The sequence below is a fragment of the Lipotes vexillifer genome, unplaced genomic scaffold (assembly GCF_000442215.2).
Source record: "Lipotes vexillifer unplaced genomic scaffold, Lipotes_vexillifer_v1.1 scaffold440, whole genome shotgun sequence".
NCBI classification, from domain to species: Eukaryota; Metazoa; Chordata; class Mammalia; order Artiodactyla; family Lipotidae; genus Lipotes; species Lipotes vexillifer.
In genome coordinates, this window is record NW_006778543.1 from 1,119,296 (window position 1) to 1,131,786 (window position 12,491).

The 12,491-nt window shown below is 39.7% G+C and overlaps 1 protein-coding gene across 2 annotated transcripts in view; it reads right to left on the reverse strand.

Annotated features, from left to right (window-relative positions):
- Positions 1-491: 491 nt before the first annotated feature.
- DEPTOR (DEP domain containing MTOR interacting protein) overlaps positions 492-12,491 on the reverse strand; it is a 145,979-nt gene continuing 133,979 nt past the window's right edge. Inside the window, exon 9 of one of the 2 annotated variants that reach the window (XM_007451665.1) lies at positions 492-1,473. In XM_007451665.1, coding sequence (XP_007451727.1) covers positions 1,345-1,473 — 129 coding nt within the window. In that variant the 3' untranslated portion in view covers positions 492-1,344. The remainder of the gene's footprint in view (positions 1,474-12,491) is intronic. The other variant, XM_007451666.1, reaches the window with a different exon arrangement.

The following is a 12,491-nucleotide window of genomic DNA, read 5'->3' on the forward strand; positions in this document are numbered from 1 at the left end:
ACTCCCAGAAACATATATATGTGGTATCTTTAACACGGTATGTCCATTCCACCAGTACCATTACATTATGATAACCTATCACCAAAAAATGGCCAAGGTACAACATTCATATTTTGTTACTACATGATAAGAAAGTAACCTTGTCGTTCAGAATGTATTATATGAAAATAAGAAGAATTGAGCATTCCCTGATTCCCTAATTTGGCACATTGAGGAGCTTCCTCTATACACCAAGCCCCAAAATGCATTCTCTTTGAGACCAAAAAAAGAAAAACGCATATATACAAGTGAGCTGAAGAGTTACAACACAAGAAGTTGCTTTCGGTGAAAAATAATCCTGCCAAATAAGCAACATGTCATGTCCTTAGAATATGTCACACTAGAAAGCTAGTGAAAATTCAGGGCAATAAGGCAATTTAGTTTCAAGTTTTATCATATATGGGCCAAGTTCTAGAATATTTCACTTAAAAAGGGACAAATTCAAAGTGAAATCTTGCCAGAGGCGTGATTTTGAATTACGTGTGTATATACAAACTTGTCTGTTTCGACATTCAACATATTCAGGATTATTTCTAGAAAGCTGCTGTTGCTGACTGATAGAACAAAATAGGCTCAGAAAGAGAAAACAGAGCACATAGTTTTAAGTAGTTATCTCCCTATCTACCCCACCCATACCATTATAAGGTTTTTGGTTTTTGACCAACGCCATAACTGAAAACACATATTAAGTGAAAAGTTGATACTAAAGGCAGGAATTAAGAAAAAGTCAAAAATTTGATGGCTTTTAAGCACTGAATGATTTAGAATCTTCAAAATGCTAATTAACAAGTACTATTCCTTTGGATGTTGTTTTAATTTGAAATTTGGTGAAATCTAGATCCTCTAATAAACAGTTCCATGCTCATTTGGTGACAGTACAACTTAAAGTCTGTTAAAACTACTTTATTGACTACTGTGAAGGGGATTTTAGCACATCGCTGTTTTGGCCAGAGAAGCATTTCAGCAACTTTCTGCAAACTAAGATATAAAACAATGGATGAGAACTGCAAATGGAAATTGAGTAAGGCAATGCTACTATGTAAAAAAAAAATTCTGTTTCTCAAACTCTACATTGACGTAAGTCTTTTTTTGTTGTTTTTTTTTTTAAAAAGATGTATTACCCGGTTCTTCCACATTCAACAGGGAAACAGTGTGTGAAACTCAAATTAAGATGTGTATGTACGGAGAAAAGATCTGTATGTCCAAAGCCATCCAGGTATACAGAAGTCTTGTCATTGCAGAGCTTTGTGTTGTTCTGCCTTTGATCCTCCGCAGGCCACGGGATGGGCTGGGAGGGCTGCCCTCTCAGCACTCTAACTCCTCCATGACCTCCATCACAATCGTCCGTGGGCCCGTCAGAATCAGGTTGCTCACCGTCCGGTAGTCAACATGCAGTACGTTAAGCCCATTTACAGAGACGACGAACTGACAGACCTAAAGGAAGGACAAAGAAAAAGCATCTCTTGAATTCCCTAGTGGTCCAGTGGTTAGGACTCCCCGCTTCCATCTGCAGCAACATGGAAGGACCTAGAGATTCTCCTACTGAGTGAAGTGAGTCAGACAGAGGAAGACAAGTATCATGAGATATTGCTTACATGTGGAATCTAAGAAAAAGGGCCTACTGTATGGCACAGAGAACTCTACTCAGTACATACGGGGGAAAGAATCTAAAAAAAGAGTTGATATATGTATATGTATAACTGATTCACTTTGCTGTACAGCAGAAACTAACACAACATTGTAAATCAACTATACTCCAATAAAAAAAAATAAACTGTGCATATTAAAAGAAAAAAAAAAGCATCTCTCAGAGCTCCTGGTTTTTCACAGACCTAGAATAAAGACATTGTGTATCTTTAACAGGTAACTTCCTACATTGGTACCCAACTGTACCCAGCTAGCAACTGCAATTTAACAATTTCCAAGAAAATATACTTTTCCTGGAAGGCAGTATAATAGAAAAAGCATCTGGTTTAGCGTTTTACCAACTTGGGTTTAAATCCTAACTCAGCAACTTACTAGCTTAAGCTAGGTATTTAAATTCCTGAGCTTCAGTTCCCTCAGCTCTAAAATAGGGATGATTAATAATCATAATATCTACCTTATAAGATTGTTGTAAGAATTAAATGAGGTCAAGGACATAAAGCTTCTACTCCAGTGCTCTGAACCTATGGGGTACTCAATACTTTTTCATAATCACAGTGTTTGTGGCTGTTACTATTCATTTGGACTCAGTTTATAGCGAGATTCTACATCCTCTGTTCCCCAAACAGTCTTCTTTTATACCTATTATTCCTGCATGATTATTATTAATAGTTTCTCCTTTCACCTGCCATGGTGTCCCAGTTGAGATGATAAATTCCACACATTTCCCTATTTTCCATCCTTACGAAAATGGATGAGGCCAACAAAGGTCAGCTTTTAAACTGAGTATTAGTTTACCTATGATAGGACAGATAATTACAATAAAAAATTTAAAAAGCATTATTCAGTAATGAGCGGCCACTTTGGACGTGTCATACTGAACATAATACTGATCACAGCTACTGCCTCAAATGGAGGGGCTTCTCTTGAGGTTGGTGGTGGCATCAGATGCTGGGTACTTTCCATTTAGCTGACACAGATTAACAGATGGTATATCTGTTGTGTGTCTGAACAGTGCACACTGGACAGGAATGATTTGTTTATGTCTCTCAAATAGAAAAATGGACAGATACACAGATCTCCAGCTGTCGGTGATAAGTACTTCTAATCAGCAAAACAGAATATAAATCTGTAAGGTGCTTGGCATATAGTAGGCACTGGTGGTGAGCTGAATGATACCCCCAACCCCCAAAGATTTCCATGTCCTAATCCCCAGAACCTGTGAATATATTAGTTGACATGGCAACAAGGAATTAAGGTTGCAAATGGAACTGGACTGCTAATCAGCTGATTTTAACATAGGGATTATCCAGGTGGGCCCAATGTAATCACAAGGGTACTTATAAGAAGGAGACAAAAAGTCAAAGGTAGAGGGGCTTCCCTGGTGGCACAGTGGTTGAGAGTCTGCCTGCTGATGCAGGGGACACAGGTTCGTGCCCTGGTCCAGGAGGATCCCACATGCCGCGGAACGGCTGGGCCCGTGAGCCATGGCTGCTGAGCCTGCGCGTCCGGAGCCTCTGCTCTGCAACGGGAGAGGCCACAACAGTGAGGGGCCCGCGTACCGCAAAAAAAAAAAAAAAAAAGTCAAAGGCAGAATTAGGAGATGTGACCACAGAAGCAAGACTGATATGAGAAAGGGGCTGGGAGCTGAGGGATGCAGGTGGCTTCTAGAAGTCGAAAAAGGTAAGGAAAGGGATTCTCCCCTCAGAACCTACAGAAGGAATGCAGACCTACTGATACCGTTATTTTAGACTTTTTACTCCAGAACTATAAGATAATAAATTTGCGTTGTTTTAAGTTACCAAGTTTGTTAATTTGTTACAGCAGCAATAGGAGATGAATAAAATAATCAATACATATTCATTGTTGAATGAACTGAATGAATAATGTATTAAGCAAAAAAAGCACAATTAGGATTGAGCCTGAAGGATTTCTGGCTTCTTATAAATTATTTCTTCATTGATTGGGAAAATAAGAAAATAAAAAGAGGGACTTCTCTGATGGCACAGTGGTTAAGAATCCACCTGCCAATGCAGGAGACATGATCCCTGGCCCGGGAAGATCCCACATGCTGCAGAGCAACTGAGCCCATGTGCCACAACTACTGAGCCTGTTCTAGAGAGCCTGCGAGCCACAACTACTGAGCCTGCGTGCTGCAACTACTGAAGCCCATGCACCTAGAGCCCGTGCTCCACAAGGGAAGTCACCGCAATGAGAAGCCTGCGCACCTCAACGAAGAGCAGCCCCCACTCGCCGCAGCTAGAGAAAGCCCGTGTGCAGCAACGAAGACCCAACACAGCCAAAAATTTAATTAATTAATTAATTAAAGAAAAAAACGAAAAGAAGACAAAAGGGAAGGGACAGAAGTTGGAGAGGGGGGGAGGAAAGGAGATGGCTGCGGTTGATTAAGTTAATGAAGTTGTTTTCATGGCTGTTAGCTTCCAGCTCTAACCCGCCCCCTTCCTTGAGGGAACATAAGCTGCAGCTGTGGAGAAGTGTTATTGTTGTCTTACAGGAAACCACCAGAAAAGAAAAACAAGAACCCACCAGAACTGGTTAGAACCAGCCAAATCCAAGATGGCAGAAGACCTGACCTTCAGGAGACCCTGAACCTCATTATACGCTCATTGTAATATGTTAGCATGCTAAATGACACACCCACCAATACCATGACAGTTGACAATTGCCATGACAACAACCAGAGGAATCCATATTAGGACTGAAAAGGGATGTTGCCCCAGTTCTGAGCAAACTACACGCCTGTTCTCGGAGAAGTAATGAATTCCCTCCCCCCAACCCCTCCCCTCTATATCAGAGGTATCCCAGCCCAAGTCTGGTGAGAAGGTGATTTGCGTACTAAGTTCCCGATTCTCCATTCTCTGGCCTCCGAATAAAGCTTGTGCTCTTTCTGTCTCAGCGTCGGTTTTGTTATTGGCTGTGGAATCCAAACGGACAAAGAATCTTCCCCACAGAGACAGGGGGTTCTGGCCAGGGCCAGGCCCCAAGTGGGGGTCCGTCCAACCAATTCGGTAACAATGTGTCCCATATCTGTTGTTCTCATCATCATACTTCTTTAAGTGTAATGTCTTAAGAATTAAGGTGCACACCTGCTCCCAATTATTTATTAATAAATTTAGTGTTGACAACACAAAGAATGTGAAAATACTAAAACACTTGAAAATCAGTTTCCTTTTATTGTTTTCTGAGTGGGTAATATCCATAGAAACTCAGACACCGTATTAAGAAATATAACAAATGTGAAATAGAAATTACATGTTATATTTTAAATGTAAGTATGAAATAAAATACATAAAATACTGTATTAAGTCTAAAGATATCTATACCTATTACTTAGATAAACCAAAAGTGGAACGTATTAAAAGGGCAGCTGTGTATCTGTGGAAAAGATGAAGGATTTGGAATCAAATGATATGTATTTGAGTCCTAGGCTCCTTGGCTGGATGATCTTTTTTTTTGTTTTTTTTTTTGGCCGCATAGCTTGTGGGCATCTTAGTTCCCCAACTAGGAATGGAACCCAGGCCCTCATTAGTGACAGCAAGGAGTCCTAATCACTGGACTGCCAGGGAATTCCCTGAATGATCTTAATAAAGTCATTTGCCTCTATGCCTCAATGACATCATCTACAAAAGAGAGTTAGGTAAAAATGCTTATCCTCACAGGTTCAAATTAATGAATTGAAAACTGTTTTGCAAATACCAAGCCCTACACCAACACTAGCTTCAATGAACTTCTTTCCCTTTAAAAATACCCACTTTTTTCAAAGTCACACGCAAAACAAAATGGAAAGTGCACAGTGGCAAGCACAGTGGTTATTTACTCAATAAACACTCGCTGTTGTCATAAGCCTCAGTATTTTCCACTCCCCAACTTATAAAATACTATGGTGTCGTTCTACATAAGGAGACCGACCTCTGTTTTTCTTTTTGTTTCCACAAATCTGTCACCATGAATTGAGGGCACTTTTTTTTTCCCCCCCATCAGAGCACATCTTGTACAGAATCAGCAGTTCTCAACCATGGTTGAAGTCGTAGTGAGAATCAAGATCACGCATCATGCAGGTCAGAATCCATCCTGAAACAGGCTACAAGTATAATTTGCAGGACAATTCAGCACGAATTCAATGTAGACATTTGCTGGAGTTTTGTGTTTTCTACTCCAGCATGCTCTTGAGCCAAAGAATGAGAGGAATTCCACCCCCACCCAACCCAGCGTGTTGACTTTAGACCCGGGTCCTTCTTTTCTCCAAAGTGATGAACAGCCTTTTTGTGTTGCCCAAGGACAGTGCAGAAGTTGCCTGGTAGGCTCACACTCTAGCTAACCCTTCATAGGCTCCCAAAGATGAGACGTGTCTCTGCATCACTCAGGGATCACCTGTAGCATTTAGTCTTGACCGGAATTGTATTCTCTCTCTCCCACACAGTGTTGATTTTAATTGACCAACTTTTAAAAATTAGACAATTTTCACATAAAAATCAAGATTCCGGCTTCTGTGGAACAGTCTGAAGATCTAACCATACCAGGCCTGGATGGCCACTTGGCAGTGGCTCCATAGGGGCTGCCCCTTCTACATGGGCACACGTTCTCTCATTTGCCGTGGTCCTCACCACTTCCTATTTTTCTTACACCTAGCTGAGAGACATTTGAGTCTGTGATCCCTGATCTGGGGGCACCAGAGAGAGAGCTTAAGAGAGGAAGGCTTGGTGCTCCAGAACTGATGGGCCCCAAATGTTTAACAGCTGATGAAAGGGGAAATAAAATTTGGTATATCCATACAATGGAATATGATTCAGCAATCAAATGGAACCAACTACATGTTACGACATGGCTGAACCTGGAAAACATTCTGCTAAGTGAAAGAAGCCAGTCCCAGCTCTGACTCAGCCAGGTGATCACAAGGTAAACAACAGATACACTTACAACCATTCTGTTTTTCACTTTCAATACAGTATTCCATAAATTATGAGATAGTCAACACTATTACAAAACAGGATTTGTGTTAGATGATTTTGCCCAGCTGTAGGCTAATATAAGTGTTCTGAGCATGTTTAAAATAAGACAGACTAAGCTATGACGTTCCCTAGGTTAAGTGTATTAAATGCATTTTTGACTTACAGATATTTTCAATTTACAATGGGTTTATCAGGATGGAACCCCATCATAGGTCATCTAGTTCTCTAGACCTGCCTTTGAGTCTCTTAAATTCTTGATATCCTTCTAATCAATTTCTTTTTCTTTTTTTTTTTGATGATAGCTGGTTTCTGTCATTGGCAACCCATGTTAATCAATAAAATCCTTAATAACAAACTGAATATCAGAGAGGTTAAGTTATTTGCTCAAGGGCACACAACTAAGTGCCTCATCTGGAATTTGAACTCCATGACTCTACAGCCTGACATAAATACAAATTTATAAAGTACAATATGCAAGTTCTGAGGAATGCAGAGAATAGTGGAAAACAAGTGTTTTCTCTCTTGGCTTTAACTGTTAATTAAACAGTCTGGGTTTGCTCAAATACCTTGTGATGTTGATGTTTAGGCTCTTCCAACTTCATTAAGAAGGTTTTTACTCATTTAAGGTTGGGCTGCTTTTTGTGTCACTTAAAATCCTCAACAATATGTATATTTGGACATTTATTTCAAATTTTTTTCCTTGAATGAGGCAAGAAAAAAAAAAGGTCTTTCAAACACTTATCATGCTTATATTCAAGGTAGTAATTTTAGAGTCAGGCTGTTGGAAAGACGTCATCTCTCCCTAAGTGGTCCCAACAACTGCTGTGGTTCCAGCAGTTCCAATATCCTGTTACTAAAAATGTGTAAAATGATCTAGAAATGCAGGTTTTACTATGTAATGTATTCAGTTTTAATGGACTTTGAATTAGCATCTATGGTACACTATGTTCTGAAAATCAACACACAAGCAACAACAGGAAGCACACGGCCTGGGGGAAAATTATTTCTCTACTATATTAAAAAGCACAAACACACAGAACATGTGATGACCTCTGAATAGACCTACCTTAGATACCTATTACCTCCTATCTGGGGTGGGGGACTTAGATGCCACCCAGAGCGGGTAATGAGAATTCGAGTGAGGCTGTGATGCTTTTCTTCTGCTTATAATTATCTTTCTCAGATTTGTTTTCAAAGATTTGAATGCAGTTCCCTCATGTCCCCAGTTCACTGAAAAGCGCTGTCATGAGTTCCTATAGCTGCTCTGAACTTGTCTCCCACAAAAAGGAGGGTACCTTCACTTTAGAAAGAAGAGATGTAGAGGACATTATCCTTAATGAAAGGGAAGAACCAAGCCTTCATAAGTCATGGGTAAGTGATGTCTCTGAGCATCCGGGCAGTGAAGAAAAGGCCTAAAAACCAGAGTAGGTCCAATAAGAGTTAACAAGAAGAGGGAGTCAGGACTCATACGTTTCAGGGTGTGATCACGTTGGGATAAACACCTAGGCTGAACTCCAGGCTTCTTCCTGATAAGGAGCCAGAGTGACTAAATAATCTTGCCTCTAATTCCTCTCCCTGAGCCAGTGCTGGCAGATGTACACTAACCCTCTGAACAGACTGAGCGCCTGTGGGATGATGCAATTGCACATGAGTTCTTGTATGGCTGGAGTTCCATCACAACCATTTGATTGTTTCAACCAAAGTGGGAGTGAGATTGAGGAGAAACACTACACCTGTGATTACCTAAGTGTCTTCTCACTGCCACGGAAATCTGTATTCACTAAGTCACTTGCATCCCTGAAATGGCTGCATTCATGTGAAAGCTACTCTAGCTTTTCTCTATTTTTTTTTTTTTCTTTCTGATCTTGAAGGAGAAAGAAGGATTGGAAGGTAAGGCTGCTTCAGGCTTTCCCTGAAAATAATAAAACATTTAGCAAGACAGAGACCAAGGCAGATAAAATTTCGGAGACAGAAACAGTCATAAGGAGAAAAAAGACAGACCCAGACAGATACAGAAAATAATCAGGAAGGGCTGAGTCCTGGTGAGTAGGAGACAGAAGCTTGTCCAATCAAATGATACAGAAAGTAGAACCAAGATATTAAGGACAAGTTAATACTTAAATGCTTAATCAAGTAGAACCCTCAGATGTATTCTAGAGATCACCCTAATCAAGCTCCCACTAAAAGTAGAACTCCCCTCTACAAACCCCTGCCAGGCAACCAACCTATCTTACTTGAATGCTTCGTATGACGGGAAATGCACTAATTAATGAGGAAACTTATTTTGAGCCAGTTACATGTCAGAAGTTTCAGCTACACGTTTAGTCAACATTATTTAAACCATTTTCACTGTTCAGTGCCTAAGTGAAAAGCGTATCCAAATATAAAACAGTGGCTCTCAAACTGTAGTGCAAATATAAGTCACCTTTGAGGGCCTGTTGAAAATGTGAATTCTCAGATCTTACCCAAGACCTACCAAATATGACTTTTCAGGGGGTGGGTCCCAAGAATCTGCACTTTCATTAAGCATATCAGGCGATTCTGCTACAGCACAATGTTGAAAAACCAATGCTATAAAGTATCCACCAGAATTTTTTGTACCAAAAGTTAGTTTATGTGCTCATCCCATTCCTGTTAGTATTGTGATAACACATTCTATGGTTTGAGAATTAACCACCTCAAATACAAGAAGGGGGCTGACATTTCAGATTTTATTATAATTATTACTTGCCTGAAGTCTATTTCATTTTTAGAGCCAAATTTTGTTATCTTCTAGACTTTAAAGTTAATAATAACAATGTATAAAATGCTTAAGTTTAGAACTATTATCAGAGATAATATCCAGATTGCTCAAAATGCAATACCCCAAATAACCAAACCTGCTGCCATGTTACCACACATATTTTTAAAGCCATGTGTGAGCCACCAATGTCAACTGTTAATGTGGCAAACACAGCCCACAACCAGACCTGCTGAGAATGAAGCTTGAGGCTTTTTGACAGCTAAAGTATCCAAAGTAAAAGAAGACGGAGGGTGAACCAGATTAACAAAAGTCGTGAGTAGATTAAGAAATATTTGAAAGCTGCTGAAGTTTAGAAAGAAAAAAGGTATATTTTGATTGTTCCTATTTCTTTAAACCTTGCTCCAAATCATACACCATGGCTTTCATAATCTGACATAAGAGGCTGTAAAAGCAATAGCGTAAATATTTAAATAGAGAACTATCTTTTTATGGATGATTTTTAATTTCTTTTCTATGTTATCCACCCTGGGAAATCCTAGCCATTTGATTCATATACGTGGACCACTTCTCAGGTTCCAACTTGCCAGTCGGCATGGGCAGTGCTCTAATTGCTAACCGGACCACCTAATATTTTTCCAAAGTTCTTTGCATGTGTAATCTCATTTAAAATTCCCAACATACCCTATGAGGCAGGTATGATTATTATTATTATTGTTATTATTATTTACATCTCACAATCGAGGGTACAGAGAAATAAAGTAACTGGCCCAAGTTCACAAAGCTAGTAAGTGATGGAGCCCAGATTTGACTCCAAACTTGTATACTTAAGCCCTAGGCTACCTTACCTCCTAAGTAATAGATAATCAGCTCCCCTAAGACTGGCACTGACACCACATGGATAAACATCTCAGTATGGTATCTAAGCACCTCTCACACACAATGAAGTTTCTTAAGAACACTGCATTTGATTTTTCCTTCTATGATCCTTGAAAAATGGAATAATGCTCACTTCATCATCATCATTATCAGGGAAGAAAATGATGAAGAATAGTAAGGGGGCATTTTTTACTTTTAAGAATAACTCAGGCTCTGGGCTTCCCTGGTGGCGCAGTGGTTGAGAGTCCGCCTGCCAGTGCAGGGTACATGGGTTTGATCCCTGGTCTGGGAGGATCTCACGTGCCACAGAGCAACTGAGCCCGTACACCACAGCTGCTGAGCTTGCGTTCTGGAGCCCGCGCGCCATGGCTGCTGAGACCACGTGTCACAACTACTGAAGCCCAAGTGCCTAGAGCCCGTGCTCTGAAACAAGAGAGGCCGCTGTAATGAGAAGCCCGTGCACTGCAACGAAGAGTAGCCCCTGCTTGTTGCAACTGGAGAAAGCCCGCACACAGCAACGAAGACCCAACGCAGCCAAAAATTAATTAATTAAATAAATAAATTAAAAAAAAAGAATAACTCAAGCTAATCTTTACACCTGGGCTAGACCTGGCAGGTCTTATTATCCTCAACCAAAGTTTAAAAACCATGTTTATTTATAACTCTTCTGCTAGAGTGAGGTGAATGTTAATGATTCCTGAATGAAGATTTTAAAGGTTCCAGGAGGAAGGACGTAACACAAATAGAGGATTGTATAATTACCCTTGGTAACAAGGCTGCATATAATTCAGCCAGCAAACTCCCCCAAGGCACACCATTTGTCATGGTGATGACATCACCTAATCTGTGCCTTTAACTGGCATTACCAATGCCACTCACATTCCCTTTTTGTTGTGGCAATCTCTGCTTCACAATAAAAACAGGACAGCAGAAGATTCAACATACCATCTGTCTTCTGTAGGTGGGTGAGAAAGCTGGTATCAGGTGATCACCATAGCATGGGTGTTGCCAAGTTCAGTGTGAGGCACCCTTCACTTGTCTATAAAGCTTGGCTTATTCACAGCAAAAACAGACTTCCTAAAAAGTGTATCTCCAGGGATACACTCATTCTCTCCTTCCTTCCTGCCTCCCCAGTGAGGATGTCCCCAAGGGCAAATTAAGCATAGAGCAATGGACAAAGCACTGGATTAGGAGTCAGGAGAGAAATTCTAGTCTCAGCTCTGCACCCAAACAGCTGAATCATTTTGAACATGCTGTTTCAGTTCTCCAAGCATTAGCCCGTCATCTGATCAACTGGGCTGCAAAAAAATGTATATTTATTAGAGACTTTAAAGCACCTTTCAACTCTAAAATTCAATGAGAAAAAAATAACTTCTATTAATTAGTGATTGAACAACATTTAACTGGTTATTTAGGTGCCAAGAACTAGGTCAGGAGTTTGCTTACATTACATTTGCAAAGGAGACATTATTTTTAGATATGTAAACTGAAGTTCAGAAGAGTACAAATGAGGAAGTGTACGATGAATCTCAGGCACTTAAGTGTTTTCGATACGTAAATAACAACAACAAAGGTCTAAAAGACATATTATAAAGCTACGGTCTATTATTATAGTCTATAAGATGGTGGTAGTATTAGTATTAGTATAGGTATATAGACCAACGCAACAGAATCAAAAGTCCAGGAACTGGACCCCTACACGTGGGCTTATGACAAAGTCAGCATTGAAGAAAAGGACATTTTATAATGTCCAAGGTTCAATCCATCAGGAAGAATCAAAAATTATAAACATATATACCTAACAAGTATATATATCAAGCACAAACACGAAATGTATATGCTGAACAAAAAAGCCCCCAAATACATGAAGCCAAATGCACAGAATCCAAAGGATAGACAATTCAATAATAGTCGGAGACTATTCTGCTCCACTTTCAAACAAGGATAGAACAATTACTCTAGTTAAATGTAACATATACGCATAACTTACGACCTAGCAATTTCACTCCTAGATATGTACCCAATATGATGACTGCAATATGATAAATTTATATAAATTTCAGAAGTAGACAACTAATCCATGGTCTTAGAATTCCTAGGTAGTAGTTGCACTAGTAATCTCTTTGTAATATAGTTTGAGATGTGCATGAATAATTTGTACATTTTTTATATAGTGCAATAAAAATTTTTTAACTCTCACTTTTATAATTTACTAGTTA